This window comes from Trachurus japonicus, chromosome 4 (genome assembly GCF_045865225.1).
Source record: "Trachurus japonicus isolate A0001 chromosome 4, Traja_1.0".
Classification (NCBI taxonomy): Eukaryota; Metazoa; Chordata; class Actinopteri; order Carangiformes; family Carangidae; genus Trachurus; species Trachurus japonicus.
In genome coordinates, this window is record NC_140910.1 from 11,915,376 (window position 1) to 11,934,814 (window position 19,439).

At 42.6% G+C, this 19,439-nt stretch overlaps 1 protein-coding gene across 1 annotated transcript in view; it reads right to left on the bottom strand.

Moving 5' to 3' along the window:
• The window catches only part of polrmt (polymerase (RNA) mitochondrial (DNA directed)), a 73,198-nt gene that overhangs the window by 26,948 nt on the left and 26,811 nt on the right, over positions 1-19,439 (bottom strand). Inside the window, exons 12-15 of the mRNA XM_085773930.1 lie at positions 18,738-18,860; positions 17,153-17,332; positions 16,086-16,172; positions 13,500-13,613 (exon numbers count right to left, since the gene is read on the bottom strand). Coding sequence (XP_085630056.1) covers positions 13,500-13,613; positions 16,086-16,172; positions 17,153-17,332; positions 18,738-18,860 — 504 coding nt within the window. The remainder of the gene's footprint in view (positions 1-13,499; positions 13,614-16,085; positions 16,173-17,152; positions 17,333-18,737; positions 18,861-19,439) is intronic.

Genomic DNA, 19,439 nt, shown 5'->3' on the forward strand with positions numbered 1-19,439 from the left:
ATAGAGTATTTCAAATTGGGATTAATGGTTATTCTACCAAATGTCATTAAAGCATTTCGTGGAAAGGTCCAGGGTTGAGCTGTTTTATCCATACTTATTTTACAGCATCCCATGAGGGCATATTATTTTTAGCATCCCAGTGGGTCTTGGCTCAAACAGATTATAGTGAGCTGTATTGTACTGCTTTTGGGAGTCGGTTATAGCGCTGTGTATTGTTCTAGGGAAAGCGGTCTGCTGTGTAAGGGAAGCTTGTGGGTCAGTGAGAAGCGTGTGAGCGATTCAATGACCTTGTCACGCCTGGGACAACGTAATCACTTGAATGCTTTCTGTAAAGACTCCAGGAAATGGGGGTTTTATTTCTTCGTCACTTGCCATCGTCACCTGGAAACCGGTGAATCTTTAATGGTGGCCTCAATAAATGTAAACAACACTCCAACCCATGAGGCCATCCCATCACAGGTTGGTTTTTAAATAAACAGAACCTCTCCTTCTGTTTCTGTCCGTTTAGAGTGACTCTACAACGCCACGCACTGACATCCTGGTTCAAAAGGAATTACATTGCATTAAGGGAGTAAGGATACAATTTCATAGGGGCCCTGTTCTCACTTTACACCTGCACACTCAAGACTCATCTGCATTAGCATTTTTTCTATGCACCCACACAAACAAATACAGTCACACATGGGTGTGGTAGTGGGGGGAAAAGGGGACTTGACTACCCAGGGCCTGAGTAGGGAGAGGGCCCATGAAAATCCTGAAATTATTATTTTTTTGTGTGATGTTTTTATTTTGAATGAATTGCCCCCCCCCCCCCTATTAATTGGTGTCATAATTTATTTCAAATATATTGATAACATCAACTGAGAGAATAAACTCTGTGTCAAAATGGTTTAGTCCGCCCATAGACAGCGGCCGGCGACAAGTGTAACGTCAGTGAGCCCAGATTGAATGAGGCTAGCTTTCATCATGCCACCCAAAACACATAAATCGGGGTATCAAAAAAAGAAAAAGCAGAAAGAAAAAGAAAGATGGCAGAATTAGGGGAAGCAACTGTTAAAGGGATATTTCAACATTTTGGCAAATTGGCCCAATGCCATAATCCCTATAGTTTTAGGAGTAGATTTGTTACCTTTAATTGTCGGTGCAAGCTATTTTTAGATTGGCGGAGATATGATATAAGATAATAACAGAACGTTACGAGTTGTTTTCGAGGTAAATGCAAAGCCAGTATAGTGCCGAAAAGAGTTTGCTTGCCGAAAAACTGCCCCCGACGGAAACACGCTTTGGCGGCTTTGTATAAAGTTACCTCAAAAACAACTCTGCGCTTCGTGCACTGGCATGGATTCTATGGGCCCGTTAATCCCAGTGATCAGCCCTCAGCAGAAGCCTTTTTGCCAATACCCACAGACCACCAGGGGACACCGCCGTTTCATCTCTGCTGTGTTTTCTTCATTCCGTCGTTTTTTTAAATTTTTTAACGCTCTCTCTAAGACACCCAAGCCGTCACTGACAGTTGTTCTTAATGGAGAGAAGACTTAGCGCCCTAATCTCCCAAACCCTGAGGGGTCCATCCACTCAGCCGTGCCTTGGCATCTGCCACTGGGCTTTCTTTCCCTGACCCTTGGAACAGAGCCTGGGTGGGAACGACGAGGCTACCAGGAAAGAGATATGACTGGCAGCAGACAGCCAACTCCTTGTAAAGTGAGCACACTGCATTAGTGTGTTTACCCTGCATTCATCGTGCACTAATGTATCTAGGTGTCTCCAAGTCTGCTCTGCCTGCACACACTTTTTCACTGATGGAAAACAGCTTTGGCGTAGGAAATGTTTTGCCTATTAAATTACATTCAGAGTGCTACAAACGCTTAGATCTGGTATCTGTACTCTGATTTCTGAAAACTTTATTGTTTGGGGAGAAAAAGCCATTAGACCTCATTACTGTTTGTTACTGCTAAGGACAAGATCCCGCTATCATATGAATGAATAGAAAATGTGTTTGTTTCCAAATTATTAATGGGCTCACTTTGCATTCTGAAAAATTTGCATTCTGCTGCTTGTTTTTAAGGTCAAATACATGGAATTGCATCACAGACACAATAAAGGAACAAATTGATTCATATTATGCAGCATTGTGAGAGCTGTGACTTTAAGTACGGGTATGGGTTTAGATCTCCTGTGTGGGCCGTGAGGTAGGTGAAACGATAGAGAGGTAGATCAACTCACATCACAAAAAGAAATCTGAATTTTGTCAGTGGATGGAGTCTTTGAATTCAACTTGTTCATCATCCATAATTCAAATAACACAGCACAGGAGACCACTGCCATTATGACATTTTGTAACAACCTTTAATAACCTTGTATTTAATACATCTACTATTATTCTCTGGAGGAACAGTGAGGACACCTTGCAGTGCCCATCCCTCCACAATTCCAACTAGTCCCCATTCAGTCTCAGTGCCATTTCAATGTTTCTGGCGATTTATTTTAGTAAAACTAGTCTGAACAGAATATATCACATTAGGTGTAACTGGTAACAGTGTCTGTGTGCTCAGTCAGTCTTTGATGGCAACATGACATCCAGATAAGTTTAAAGTGAATGCAACACACAAGCTGTGAATGTTTCCATATCCCAGTTAAACCACTGTTCCATTATTCAGTGTCTCTGAGGCGGTTTCATTACCACTTGTTGAAGCCTAAATGTGGTCAATTGATGTTTGAAAAATTAGTCTAATTTAACATGTAAAATAGCAATAACAGTTACTGGCAATTTTTACCAAATATAGTTTGGGCCTTGTGAACGCAACATCTCCAGAACAGACCGAAAGCAAGCAAACAACTAACAACCCTGCAGATTAAACTTGTCTAAATCTAAAATCTACTTTTCTCAATTGCATTAAGATGAAGTTACACATCAAATTTTTGAAACATCTAATCTTCTACTTAACAGTAATTGTGTAAACAGAAACACAAGCTTTATTATATCTTTGTAACTGATTTTCCTGTACGACAGATCTGCTGTAAAATTAAATCTGACATCAAAAGAAGGCATAGATGTAACAACATTAAAGTCACAGGTGTTCAGATGGATGGAAGTACATTAAAGCAAGCTTCAGCGGCCAGCATGCTACTTTGTTTGGCGGTTTCAGTGGATCGCTTGAAGGTTGCTGTGATGAATGACAGAATCACACAATTTTTAAAAATGGTTTTAAAATAGAAACTCTATGTGGTTAAACCCATGGCTGCTATCTCATCCATCACTGCTCTTGGAGGACTCATGGGGGGGGGGGGGGGGGGTCTGTCCATCATTATGCTCTTAATGTCCTGTCTTTGTGTCCGAACGGATCAGTACGATGGAGGGAACGGTGAGAACGTGACTTAAAAAGGGTTGAGGGTGAGAGAAATGAAGGTTACCTTTGATGTGAGTAATGGACTGTCACGCTCTAAATGAGGTCACTACCGTACAATGTTGTCCTGTTCATTATAATGAATACATGCATGATCCGTGTACAACTTCTGACTCAAACCCTGAGGCTGTGATGAATGAGTCCTTGGCTAACCCTGCTGCGTGTGTGGAGGGAATAGGCTCCTGTAGTCTAAATCACATGAGAGCCGCAGTTCAGATGGTCGTGGATACAACGGCCATCGGAAACCACGGAAAGGCTGTGCTGCCAAGAAGGGAATCCCCATTCATCACACAGCGGTTAATATCACCGTCTCATCTGCTCAAGAGGAAGCAGTTCTCTATGCTACACCTCCTTTCTCTGCTGTTCCAGGTCACCCGGCCCACTACCTCCACTTTTCCCCCTGAAGACAAATGAAGACAGATGCAGACTCATAGTTGCACACACCCCTGAGTCTCGCCACACTTCCACTGACCTTTCCAGACCTTCTTTCTCCCAAACTTTCTTTGTCTACCTCTTGGGGATGTCCTTGAAATTCAAACTGCATTCATTATTTCACCCCAAAATGCCACAGGATTCTGCAAGATCAACGAAACATCATGCTGCCCCCCTGGGAACGACTTGCTTCTTCTCAAAGGCAAAGGGAGGCATGGAGGACATCACGCCGACATTTAGAAACACGGACTTGTGCAAAATTGGAATTAAAAGCACACTCATTGTACAGGCTAATCGCAGCGGCCCTGTGACTTTATCCCAGTCTGATGTAATCCTGCCTCTGTTCAAAGGAAAAGAAAGCCAGAAAGACAGGCCATGAGAAAGTCAGCAAGATGAGAATGGAAACGGAAATACAGATCTATAGAATTCTGACATGAGGTAGACTACTGACTAACCGGCCTTGAGGGGCACAGGTCTGGGGGTCCATGGTGTCAAGCAACCAGAAAATACCAATAAACTACAACGATATGCTAAAGTATCACATAGGGATGTTAAAGGTACATTCTGTAACTTCTCCTGTTATCTATTCACGAAAATCGATTATTTCGTTCAAAAGTACGTTTTCATTCATCAGTAACCCCCCCCACCCCATCAACAAAGTGAAGTGTTCCTTTCAGCTCTGAATGAGCCGTTCATATCATTCATATCTCCATGGAGCGGGTAAGCTCAGCGGAGTCGGCTCAGGTGGAGGTGGCGTCTGTGAAAAGTCACCGCGGTAACGCAGTGAGGACTGTGAGGACTGCACGTGAATGCTGCATTCAGGTGCAGTCGGAAGAACGGCCGTCGGTAACAAACCAGATGTCATTTTAGTCACAGAAGTGGAGAGAAAGCCGGTAAAACGTGGGTCAGGTCAACAATACCACATCGCCATGACAACATATTGTCACGTGTATTGTATTGCCTGGTGCTGACGGACCACTTGTTTACATAGAGGCTTGTTTAAGCCGTTACCTGCAGCAGCTGTCGTCCGTCTGCCATCTAACCGATTTCACGTGAATGCAGCATGAAAAATACGACTGAGTTGCTTGCGCTCTACAACCGCAACGCTAGATGAGAGGAATTCTTACACAATGTACCTAGAGACACATAATGACCACAGAAAAACACAAAGCTAACATGTGTTCAGTTTCCTTCAGTCAGGATGTCTTGTTTTCCTGTTTGTGCCCAGGAGTCTGTTGTTTTATAACCCTTCAAAAAAAACTTTTATTTAGAAGGTATTAGCTCTTGGGGCTTGTAACACTGTAGCTTTTAACTATTAATTAATGTTGACAGTGACCTATTTATGTATGCTGCTACAGGCTACAAACAATTACTGTATTTACCATTTTGTACTCCACTAATAAGAAATTATGCACAGTACACTGATGTCCAGGGAAATTACCACCAAAACCCAACACAAACTGATTCTTTCCACATAGAGGACATTAGATCGCAAGCTTTTGGTAACACTATAAACTCACAAATCCAGTCAAATCCAGCCAATCCAGCTGATGACTCCCTGGTGACACCACCCGCTGGGAGTGAGATCTCACTCTAACCTTGCCTGGCAGGGTTATGAATGAAAATTAACGAAGAATCAGAGCCAGAGTGACCTCTGATCCGATTAGTATCTCTAAATCCGGTTATGCATCCTCCCCTATGTTCAGGCGCCATTCAGACTCTTCATCCTATTCAAACTCTCTCACCTCCCATCAGCTGTGTAAAATACTATTTCACAGGCGGGCGCCACGTGTACTGATCCGTCTGCGCACTGAAAAGAACCAGAAAACAAAAGCCCAAAGATCCGCTCATGCGAAAACACCCCTGTCTGATTATGTGATGCTGCTGTAGCCACTTTCTCTCCCCTTCCTGGTGTTTCAGTTTGTGCATCACACTTCATCTTCACCACTCTATCTAGAGTCTAATTACTAACGACCCTCACAAACACTGTGGCCTTGGATTTAAGAGGAAGAGAGGAGACTGGAAGATTGAATTTAATCCAGCCACGCAGGGAAAAGGTGACCTTTCCTGCAAGTTAGTTTCATTTTTGTTGGTTAGTGATGCAACTGGATTAGAGAATTATCGCAGGGGATGAATAAAGGCTAAAACCTTGTATGCCCATGACATCATCTCATCATTCATGAATTCATTTATTCAACGTTGGACCTTAAAAATCACACAGGCTAATCATCTACCTCGTCCCTGCAGGACGTTTAAAGAAGCAGATCAAATCAAGGGAACTGTGCACCCACAGGGACCCGCCATCTGTCGCCCTCGCTCTCTTGCACCTGCTTAGGTGTCACACCCCCTCTAAGCTAACCTTCTGCTTGATGTCATACTAAAAGAGCAGGCGGCGTGCTGGGCCAACCTATGCGCTAGCTGTCTGCCTGTACTTGGCATATGCTATATGTCTGTCTCCTCCTTTAACTTAGTCAATGAGCTTAAAGCAGAAGTAAGCGGAATGTTTGTGTTAATATAAGTCTTAAATAGTTCTATCTTCCGACAGCAATCACTTATATAGAGTGTTTGGTCTGAAACACGGGTCTGTCAGTCACTCTGCTCTGCTGTAAGCCGAGGACAAAACGTCTGGTATACTTTCTTGTATCCTACAAGCTTTATCCAATGAGGAGAGAGAACGGCATAAAGGGCTGTGTGTGCAGCCAAGGGATGCGCGTGAATGTGGTGACGTAGAGATGAGGACCAATAGATCCATGACGAGGGCGGGGGCTGCTAACTCCATCGGCTGACGAACTTACTTCTGTTTTAAAAGAATAGTTCACCCAAAATTCAAATTGCACTCATTATCTACTCACCCTCATGTGGACTAAGGGCTGGGAGAAGTTTCAGAGTCCTCCGTGGCTTCTCTGAGTTACAGGGGGTCTCGGCGTAGCAGTGCATATCAATATAACGATTGCAAATGGATACCAACTGTCTTCGTAACAAAAAGACACACCAAAAAACATCCAAATACCTCCATGCTGCTCGTATGTAATGTCTGTCTTGTATTGAAGCCCCGAAATGCGAAATTGTTCTGAAAAAATTTAAATAAGTCTGTATTTCAAGCTTGTTTGTAGCGGAAGCTCCTCTTCCTGGTCCGTCCAAATCTCGCAAGATTCGGGGCTTCAATACAAGACGGACATTACATACGAGCAGCATGGAGGTATTTGGATGTTTTTTGGTGCACGGAGCCCCGCTGTAACTCAGAGAAGCCACGGAGGACTCTGAAACTTCTCCCAGCCCTTAGTCCACATGATGAAATTTGAATTTTGAGTGAACTATCCCTTTAAGGACACTAGAATCCAGAATGTGGTTTATACAATAACACACAACCATACACACACATACGCAGGCGTTTTCTTTCCATCTACAAACACGCACGAGGGCATGTTATCGTCAGACGTGTGGCACACAGACATGTTATCTCTAAGACGTGCTACTGTCAGCATCTCCATAGTGACGAATAACTCTACTGATGTTGTTTAGCTCCATTTAAGTCGGGCCACTCACAGCAATCACAGCTGCACTCCTACATCAAACCTATCGAGACTTGGAAAGACCCGCTGGGACATTCTACTCACACAGCATCCAGTACTCAAGGCTTCATGATAGTTTGGGTGTCCTGTGTGAGAGAGGACTGACTTCAGAATTATTTTAAGGGGGCTGTGTTTTCTGTGCAGCAGCAGAAAAATAACTAACAGGAGAAAGAGACAAAACAAGAAGTAAATAATTTGAGTAAAACTATTTTGTGGCTAAAACAAGGGGGCTCGTGGACACTCTAAATGCAAAGTCTGACTACATTACTGTCCATCTCACATGCTCACCTTTTACTTTTAGATATTAGTCTGGAAAAAATAGCCAGTGAGCCTTGACAGCCTGCCAGTCTGTCACAATGCTGAAACTTTAAATCAAATCAGTCAGTCAAATCAATATCCACTCTGGATTTGTTCAAAAAACAACAGAAAAAACATTTTTTAGTTAAGATTTGTAGCATTTTCCTTTTTCATTATGTAAACTGTTTTTTTTATTTATTATTAATTCAGTATTTTTCATTTTTCTATGTTAACTTGTCTTTCTTTTTTCCTTGTTTTTCTTTCTTTTCTTTATGTTGTGAAGTTCTGTGTTGTCTTCCTACTCTGAAGACCACCACTGTTGTTGTTGTTGTTGTTGTTTTTTCATAAGGGAGGTATTTTTATAAGCCTTTTTTGGCTTCTACCTCTCCTGCACAATGTTTAATTTGACTATTTTCATTGTTTATACAGGTTTTATAATGTGCAAATAAAAAAAACTAAAACTAAACTAAAACTTAAAGTAACATTGCGGAGTTTTTCGGCCTTAAAATAATGTTTCCAGACTCATTGCAATGGTAGAAAAATGGTTAATAGGATGAATGGTGCTGCCGCCGCAGCCTGAGCCAGGTGGCGTCGGCTGAAACTGCACTATGTAACTTCCCTGCACGGGTACGAAACACTGCCCCCCCCTCCTCCCCCCTCCCCTCTGCGTCGAGGGAGAGACGTGGTGGGTAAAAGCGAAACTACGGTTCTCCTCCGGTCGCCGTCGCCGTCCCCCCCCACCCCACACACCCCCTCCCCCGACCACCCGCCACACAGTCTCCTTGCAAACATGTGGGAAATACTGTCGTTTATTATTGGGAATAAACGCTGGATGCGCTCGCTGTTAAGTTTCGTTTTCGTTTTTCCCCCCAGACGATAGCGCTTCTCAACCAGATGGTGGAAGCACTGCGCTGAAACTCCGCAATGTTGCTTTAAGTCATATTTTTTCCCAGGTAGAGATCCTGAACTGTTTTTAAAGACCTGGTCGGCCATATTAGTGGCAAGAGCAACCAGTCATGTTCATCAGCTCGATAAAAATCTGGTGCAAAGTAATTTCACCTCAGCACATTGGCAGTGCCCCTTATGATGGTTTTGTGAGGTCAACAGCTTGTCCTCACTTAGTTAAAACACTGAAATTACTGAAATTTAACTAGATTTATAGCTGGCTGCTATTAGGAAAGCAGCTGTCTCTAGTACTCCCGCAATTATGCGTAAATACCCATTGGACTCATGCACTATGTGTGCACAGGCTTACTGTATGCCCACAGCTAACTAGCCAACCTCATTTATTATCAGCTTAATCAGAAATTCCATCAGAGCCCGATGAAACATAATGAGTGGAAATTGCACTGTGAAATGATGATTACAGTGAAAGTGTAATCACCGCTGTACCTCATGGAAATGATGGATCAAATCTAACACACTTTATGCTTCAGCACTAGGCTGATACACAACAGGGTTTCTATTACTGGTATGTGTCATCATGAGAGAGATTCATGAGTTTCTATTGTATTTGTGTGAGTCAAGAAGTTGGAAACCGTATGAAAAGGTCAGTTGTGAGAGTTTGTACGTTGTGAAAGCTGAGACAAAGAGAAGAATATAAAAGTAAACAGGTGAAGATATAAGAGGACACAGAAAGGTCAGTTAGATCATTTCTGATGGTACAAAAAAATATGTATTTGGCTATAGTGTCCAGTGTGGAAAACTATGCTGCAGGTAGGTTCTGCCTGCTACTACAGTACTGATATTAAGCCCTTTTCCACAGCGTGGCACTGGCTCAACAAGGCTGTAGTCACCTTTACTTGGTTTCCTCTTGTGCAAAAGTTGTAGGTACCTGGTTCCTGGTAAATTTTTGAATTACCAAGATGATTCCATGAGATGATGTGGAAAAAACAGCAGATAGCAGAAAATCATAACTTCTGTGTAAACAGAACAGACAATCTGAGCAAACCCACCATCACTGTCGCCTGTACTTTTCATGGCAACATGCAAAGGCATGCCATGGTCAGCTGAGGAGGAGTAAAGGAGTTTCTCTGATTGGGATCCTCTCTGTATCCTCCATTGTTCATGTGTGTTATGTAGTGTGTTGCTATAGTAATGACAATGTTTCAGGGGGTACTATGTACCGGGGACAAATAAGCACAAAAAGCCATTAGAGTGGAGTTGAGTTGGTGCAAATTTAAAGGGATAGTTCACCCAAAATTCAAATTTCATCATTATCTACTCACCCTCATGTGGACTAAGAGCTGTGAGAATTTTCAGAGTCCTCCGTTCCTTCTCTGAGTTATGGGGGGCTCCGTGCAGCAGTATTTGTCCATATAATGGTTGTCAATGTATACAAACTTTCTTTGTCCAAAAAGACACACCAGAAAACATCCAAATACCTCCATGCTGCTCGTCTGTAATGTCCCTCTTGTATTGAAGCCCCGACATGAGAAATTGTTCCGCCGGTCAGTGGAAATCACGCGAGATTTGCACTGACACAGGAAGAGCAGTGAACCGAGACACTGGGAGCTTCCGCTACAAACAAGCTTGAAAAATAGACTTATTTAATTTTTTTCGGAACAATTTCTCATGTCGGGGCTTCAATACAAGAGGGACATTACAGACGAGCAGTATGAGGTATATGGATGTTTTTTGGTGTGTCTTTTTGTTACGAAGACAGTTGGTATCCATTGACAACCATTATATGGACAAATACTGCTGCGCGGACCCCCCCGTAACTCAGAGAAGGAACGGAGGACTCTGAAAATTCTCACAGCTCTAAGTCGACATGAGGGTGAGTAGATAATGAGTGAAATTTGAATTTTGGGTGAACTATCCCTTTAAACTGTAAATATAAAACTTCAGCTGTACCAGTTAAAATTCATAAATAGCACCAATACTTTAAAGTATATTTTTTGGCGTTTTTACCTTTATTTGATAGTGCATAGTGAGATAGACAGGAAAGGGGGAGGCAGAGAGAGGGGGAACGACATGCAGGAAAGGTCCGCCCAACGCGGGACTCGAACAGGGGACGCCTGCGCCGAGGACCGCAGCCTCCACATGGGGCGGCCGCCTCAACCACCGTGCCACACACCGCCCCAAATAGCACCAATACTTCTGCATCATGACATGACCGTTGTTTCATTGTGTATGAAAGCACCTGACTCATCCTACTAGGGTTGCCACCTTTGAGTTGTGAAAATAAGGGATGGGGGGTGACACGGGTCAAAACGCATCACTTTTCATGTAGGCCTATGTATTTTGTACACGTTCAATTTCTTGTATTAACACATATTTTAAACTGGAATGGGGGCAGGTACAGTGCACCTTATTGAGGTTATCACTTGACGTAGCTAAGGCCAGGACGGGCTAGCCTACTTGTTTGATCCAAAACATAAAGTTGCAATATCCCACTTAAATATAATAGTCATACATATTAATGCCTATAGCCTATGTGAAGAGGCTGTCACATGTTACACATGGAATGATTCCTCACAACAGCCTAATAGGCTTTATGCACAGATCCACTACTTCCTGAATATTTAAAGCAGATATCATCGGCACGGCCGTTTCGGCTAATGCTGTGTTCAAGGCAGGCTTTTGAAACCGTAAGTTACAGCTTCAAGTCACAACTACGACTTGGTAGCGTTCCAGGTAACCCGTAGCTCGTGTTTTTACCGTCCTGTTGTCTGTGAAAGTTCCCTATAACGGCCACTCGTAACTTCCGACCCGTGAACTCGTACCAGATCGAACTGGTATGACTTCACAGGAAGGAAAAACACAAAGTACGAGTTTCCTTGAACGCACCATGAGTTAGCAGCCCCCGCCCTTGTCAGGCATCAATTGGTCCTCGTGCTACGTCACCACATTCACGCGCATCCCTTGGCTGCACACACAGCCCTTCATGCCGTTCTCTCCCCTCATTGGATAACACTTGTATCCCACAAGGAAAATTTTCTCCTCGGGTTACAGCAGAGCAGAGTGACGGAGAGACTCGTGTTTAGGCTGAAATACTTTATGTAAGTGATTGCTGACGGAAAATAGGACTATTTAGGACTTATATTAACAAAAACATTCCACTGATATCTGCTTTAAACAAGTTCCTTTATTTCCTGTATGTATTATTGGACAAACTGATTAATCCAGGTGTGTCTGACCTCAATAGTCAGAGAGCTGGCCATCTTAATGGGAGGACTGGGTGGTTTAAGTTCAGGAAGTAGTGGAGCTGTGCATAAAGCCTATTATTAACAGTGATTTACCACGGTTTGAAACGTATGCAAATCAAATAAAAATGCATCTGCACAAAATGATCAGAAATAACACTGTGCTAATGTTCAGACCAGTTCAAGACCAGCTGCATAGGCTACCAGCAACAGCAGGTCAGACGAATAAACAGCACCCACTGAGTTAGTTTGCTTTTGTTTATGTAATAATAATAATAATATAAAATAGGGCTGTCCCAAATGATTATTTTTCTCCCGATTAATCTATCGACTATTTTTTCGATTAGTCGATTAGTCTAGCGATTATTTTTTTGACTAATCTAACGATTAATTTTTGGTTGACGATTAGTCATTTACAAAAAAAACACCTCTGAACACTTCTCTTATTTAAATTCTTCAGATACTCTTTCTGGTGTACATTCCTCTAAATCAGTGGTTCCCAACCTTTTTTCCTCAAAGCCCCCCCCCCCTGCTTTTGTCAAAGACAAGCCTTTTTATTCTATTTTGTGCCATCCTTATTTTGTCTTTATGTCAATTTTCCTTTGTTGTGTCATAATTGTTATCACGTCCCTATAAGCAGGTAGGTTGTATGTAGGTTTTTGTTCCTATTGATTTTGATGATTTTGATTATCCAATTGGATGTGTTATTGGAATTTTAAAATATCAATATGCACAAATCTAATTTTGATAACCTCACAACCTCAGAACAGACAAAGCTCTGTGGACCCCCTGACATCTCTGACGCCCCCCTGAGGGGGGCCCGGACCCAAGGTTGGGAACCAATGCTCGAAATAATCTTTTTTTTTGGAGGGGAAAAACTATGCCACATCAGTTTGCTTTAACCTGGAAAATAGACAGATGAGTGCACACTGAAATATTAGCACAATGATTTTGAATAGGCACATTTATTTAGTATAGTCATGGAGCAGAGCAGTGTTTCCTCTAGGATTTTTTTTTTAAGCCGGGGGTGCAGGACATCACCCTCACTTACGATCTGCTGCTGTGCTGCGTCCGGGTGCAGAGAGCAGCAGCGGAGTGGATTTAAAAAAAAAACAACAACAAAAAAAGACAACACGAGGAAGTGTTTACATCTATGGATACATAAAGCAAGGAGACTGTGGCGGGTGGTCCGATTGTCCGACGAGGGAGGGGGGCGCGGGGGGTCCGCGTTCGGACCGTATGAGTTCGCTTTTACCGCGCACTGATGTCATGCATGCGCCCTTTGCTCTGTGTGTGTGTGTGTGTGAGAGAGAGAGCGTCAATAACGGTGAAAGAGCGATGGATAGAAAGTGTCCTACAGAGAGATCTCTGCTTTGTTGTAGTTCTGACAAATGCTGGATCTTTACAGAACACGTGCGAAGTGATGCAGCATTCATGACAACTCGGAAATACGGGACAAAGCCCGTCCCGTATTGATTCAAAACGGGACGCACTATTTTATTTCAAAATACGGAACGATTCCGTATTTTAAGGGACGGGTGGCAACCCTACATCCTACACATACTATGTGTGCAACGTATTTATTATAACTTTGCTTCACTAGAGAGAAGGAAGGAACCCCACACAGGTGTTTGGATCAAACTTACCACTTGGTGGCGTGTGCGATGGTAGGGCTGAATGATAGGTAAGCCCAGGGGTGTCACCCACTCCACAGTGTGGCCAGACTTGGAGATGAGCCTGGCACTCTCTGTCAGCCAATCCTGCAACAGACGGACGTCAGCAGAGGTAAAGTAAGGGCACGCACTGGATCAGGAAGCAAACTGAGAAAATACCCAAAGCACTTCACCACTAAGGAGTGTTGTGTTTCTAAGAGTGTGTTTATGTGGACATCAGCGCAATCAATTTTCACTCAGTGAGTTCAAATCATACATTTGGCTGATGGGAGTCTTCTCCTTCCGCCGGCTCAAGGCTGTAATAATAAATCAGCGGTATTTGAAAGAACCACCTTGTCCTCTACAGCATCAAGTGATGATAGATATGTCATGCTCATTGTCAAGGTGTGGAGGACAATTCCTACAAAGTTACTGAGAAACAAATGACAAGTTGTTGCTTATTCTTAAAGCAACAGTGCTGTTGGAACAAGTGTTTGGCACAGTCTCTCTCCAAGAATGGAAGCAGTATTAAAGTCCTACAAGAGGCTCCTCACACATAACACATACACACACACTGAGCTGGAGCAGAGATAAATACATCCTAGCAACTCATGGCAGCAGTCTGGCCCAAAGCTGCTCCATTCATCATCACCTGCGTCTATATATCCTGGGCACGGTAGAAAAGACAGTGTGAACGCAAAGAAACTGGAGTGAGAGATTACCAAGACAGATCGCTATAGGAGGATTGATCAATCAATAGACTGAGGTGAGGCAGATGGAGAGGGAGAGTTAAAGGGATAGTTCACCCAAAATTCAAATTTCACTCATTATCTACTCACCCTCATGTCGACTTAGAGCTGTGAGAATTTTCAGAGTCCTCCGTTCCTTCTCTGAGTTACGGGGGGCTCCGTGCAGCAGTATTTGTCCATATAATGGTTGTCAATGGATACCAACTTTCTTCGTCCAAAAAGACACACCAAAAAACATCCAAATACCTCCATACTGCTTGTGTGTAATGTCCCTCTTGTATTGAAGCCCCGACATGAGAAATTGTTCCGAAAAAAATTAAATAAGTCTATATTTTAAGCTTGTTTGTAGCGGAAGCTCCCAGTGTCTCGGTTCACTGCTCTTCCTGTGTCAGTGCAAATCTCGCGTGATTCACGGAACAATTTCTCATGTCGGGGCCTCAATACAAGAGGGACATTACAGACGAGCAGTATGGAGGGATTTGGATGTTTTTTGGTGTGTCTCTTTTTGGACGAAGAAAGTTGGTATCCATTGACAACCATGATATGGCCAAATACTGCTACGCGGACCCCCCCGTAACTCAGAGAAGGCACGTAGGACTCTGAAAATTCTCACAGCTCTTAGTCAACATGAGGGTGAGTAGATAATGAGTGAAATTTGAATTTTGGGTGAACTATCCCTTTAAGTGTGGACAGAGACTGGTTTGAGGGAAGTGAATAGCAGTGTTGACAGATTAGATGGGAAATGTGCAGGGGCTGGAGGAGAGGAGGTCAGGAATGATCAGCTACCTTTCTCTAAATCCTACTTCAACTCACTCCTGTGAAATGCAAGAGGATGTGACCTATTTAAAAGGCACAGGTACACACACATAAACACACACTTGCACAGGAACATTAGGTCGGCAGTGAGGCATGATGGGAGAGGGATTTTTCATCTCAGACTGGGTCGTCCCCACACAGTCCCTAAAGGACACACGCAATGTGTCTGTATGAGCTGGGCAGACGCCTCTCTGCCCGTGGAGGTAATGTAGGGACTCCAACCAGGTGCACGTTCTACATCTATAAATGGAGTCTATGTGATGAATGGGTGCTGATGCCAGGATAATAGTGATGCAATGTAGTCATTAATAACAATAAAGTAGCATCCTATAAGCAGTAGTAGGTCAGTAGTAAGAAATGGGAGGAACACTCTGTAATTTCATAACAATATTTCCCAGTGGGTTTCCACAAATGAAAAAAATGAAATGTGGTTTTAATTAAACTTATGTATGTGTAGTGCTGGCATTTAAGTAATTTTTAGTAGGTTTGCAGTTAGTTGCTTTGAGTTTGATTTCAAGGCTAATTTCTTTGGATAATAGGATCAATGTAAACCCAAGTAAATACAAAATTATAATTGGACACATTGTTTCTGCTCATGATATTGCCTAGAGTTTTTGATTAATTAAAATGTATTGATTTGCACTGCCCATTCTTCACATAGTTATAACTCAATTCTGTGAGAAACCTAGGTTATCAGTGAAACTGAAAAAAAAAAAAAAAAAAAACTGAAATTGGTGTTCAGATAATACATTATTCATCTTTGGAGAAAAGGTTTTAAAACCTGTGTAATTGTGCGTTGTCTTCGCTGTAGACAATTGTATGTTTGCTTAATACCCAAATTGAAATACTATTTAGTGCATATGCAAGAAAACAAAAAGCATAACACACCACACTGACAGGATGTTAGGCCTGCTATGCAATTACTGTAACAACACACAAGTGTGAGTGTATGTTCATGATAATGTGGTTATAAAATATAATTGCATGTGTGCATCTTATACAGTTGTGATCTCACCTGGATTTCTCTGGTCCCTGCAAACATTTCCTTTAAGCCACTGAACACCAGTCGAACCAGGTAATGGGATGCATCCCATACATGCTCCTGGAAAAAAAACACACAATTATTCTGGTCTGTTTCCTCAAACATGCTTTTTTATTGCTCCACTGCATTTCTAAATGAACACAATTTCATATGACATTTAGTATAATGTTTTTTTTTTTTTTTTTACTTTGTTATCAGATGGACTGAATGTGCTTCACTCTGGCCATCCATTCCTCTGCAATCAGTCATAATTACACTTTTCCCCAATTCCCTGTTTAAACAATTAGGGACATTATGCAGATGTCATTTAGCACAATGCTTTGCCTGTGAGATGTTGGATATGCTGGCACCAGGATCATGCTGATTTCCATCTATACAGACAATGAGATTATCGTCAGGAATTATAGCTATTTGACAGACAATGAGCACTACAGTGAAGATTAAATGCCTCCATTTTCCTGCCATGGTGTCGTCTGACAGAATGGGTGTGCCCATCAACGGACCAATTATGTGCAATGCAGTGCAATGGTTTTGAACTAAAAATAGCTCCAGAGTGGCTGTGCAGAGGATATCAAATATTATGCCTATTGTTGTATTACACTCATGGCCTCCCTGATTTAACCGTGCAATATTTTATTTCACTGCAACAAGATAATATGTAAATAAACCTGACTAAAATGAGTATTAAAAGCTGCTCATGGTCTGTGCAGCAGGGACTCTTCACGTCAAGGTCAAAGTCACTAAAATCCCTTTGAGTGCATCGTCCAAATGCCTTCATGCAGATGCAGAGGACAATGGAAAAGGAGGACAGATCCCACTAGAGAGGACCTTGTACTTCATTACAAGACCATTTGGGTTGGACGTGTGGGGGGAGTATACAGTATGTATAGCTTGAGAGGAAGGCGTAACGAAAGCCCCATATAGAGGAGAGCCTGTGCTAAGAGGCCAGTCTGTCATGCCACACTGATACAATGCTAAAAATAAAATGGTACACTGTGTGAGGGAATCCCCTCAGCCACCACCCCCCACCACCACAGTACCTTGGGGAACTCATCAATCTCCTTCAGTCTCTTCTCTATCTGGAGGCGCCCTCCATAGCGGGTGACCCCGTACACCACCGTCATCACCGTCTGTTTGACCACCTTCCTGCTGATGAAGCCCTCCAGGACCTGTGCGATCTTCAGCCCAGTCGCCGCATCCCGAGCTCGAAACTCCTCCACCTGGAACAAACACGTGGATGTGTTGCAGGTGCACAGACACATTCAAAATCCACATTATAACATACATGCAAATCAGGAGCAGATCAAAATGTGTTTTGTTTTGGAGGGCATCTTAAAGGGATAGTAGCATTTTTTAAAGTGGGGTTGTATCTACAAATAGCCCCTAAATACTTTAATTGCAGTAGAAGACTCTCTGCACTCCTCCCGTTAGCAACGCCAGCCCATAGCCCTGCCCAGATATTTACAACATACAGTGTTGTGAACAGACCCAAAGAAACGGCCTAAAAGAGGGGTTAGCGCCCGCCGATCAGCAGTTGGTTAGATCCAAATAAAAACTGCGTTTTTCCTGCACTTTGAGGGGCTGGAAAAAATTATATTATAGCGAACAATGGAACTGTGTAATTTTTTTCAGGTAAAACCTCTTTTAGGCCGCGAAAATAGGCTGTTTCTTTGGGTCTGTTCACAACACTGTATGTTGTAAATCTCTGGGCAGGGCTATGAGGAGTGCAGAGAGTCTTCTACTGCAATTAAAGTACTTAGGGGCTATTGGTAGATCATACAACCCCACTTGTCAAATGCTACTATCCCTTTAATGCTTCATCTCAGCATAAGTATTTTCACTTGGGCTGAAACATATTTATTTTTATATTTATTTCCATTATTGATTAATCTGCACAATGTTTTCTTAATTAACCAATTAGTTGTTTGTCTGTAAGAATGCTGAACGTTAGTCAGGAAAATGCTTGTCGCAGTTTCTTAAAAGCCAAATCGATACCAACGAGTTTTGTGTGAAATTAATTCAACATAGCAGCTGTTTGTTAGTTGTTGCCTTTGAGCTAATGGATTAATCAACTAATCATTAAGAGGTTTAGTCTTTACAGAATCTCTAATACAATCTCTACTACCCGTGTGTTTTTCATTGCTTATCAGTGCAAGTAAACAAGATTTATTTTCCCAGGTAGCCTGCCATGTGGTATTTCACAACCCACTACACCCCAGGCTCCCTGACAACTCCACACAATGCAACCACGCTTGGAAGATTTAAACTTTTTCCCTCTGCGCACTACCGATTTCTCTTGTGCTAAAATGTCAGAACATCACAATTAACTTCAAATTATTTCCTCCTAAATAGAAGCATGTTCACATCTAGCTGGTCCCACTGATAGCACTGCAGGCACTCACTGGACACTGTTGGATGCAAGACCTAAAGCGAGAAACTTAAAATATATTCTCAGTCTGTCACTCACTGTGGCATCTAGTGAGTCATCTCACCGTTAACAGCTGAGCAACTGCAATGTGCCTTGCCACTGAGATCAACTGTGATTCAATTATCTTGTGCACCTTTCAAGTAAATGCATTTCAAAGAGGAGGAACAAAACCCAAAAAACAGCCCAGTGGTGCTGACCTGCTGTGCTACTCCGCTGTACACGTCCTGGGGCACATCACAAGGCATGAGGTTGACTGATGTGGCACCAATAACATCTCTGCCTAGAGCGGCATAGTGCTGGAGACCATTACAGGAGCCGTCCTGCAGGAGAGGTGGAGGGAAGATCAAAGCAGTGATGTGGAGGAGGTGAAACAGAGACAGAGGAAGAATTATAGAGGGCAGTTGGGAGAAGAGTTAAAGGTGAACAAAACAAAGAATAGATATGAGAAGAAAAGAGTAGAAGTGAAAGAACAACAAAGAAAGAGAAGAAAGACAAAACAGTATTAAAGGAGAAGGGGTGAGGTGAATCACATGGGCACTGGCTCAATAAATGAGAAGAAAAAAAAAACATTGAAAAGTTGAAGCTGTTAGTTGCAGTTCTTAACAACATATCACCATGTCTCACAGCCCAAAGCAAAAAAGAGTGAATTTTGCACTTATTTCTGGACTAACACACCATCTGTGAGCGTCATTTAATGCAATGTCTAGATTGGTTTCGGCACCAGACAAAGGAAAGATGCAACGGGTTTGTGCACAATTAGCTGAAAGATTGGTCCATTCATTCATTTATTCTATTTTGTCTTTTTTTCCTGTACTGTGAATATAATGCTTTCTGCTGCCGACCACATTGAGCAGGTTAAATGAGATAAGCTGCGCGGTGTGGCCATTATCCAAGTTCTG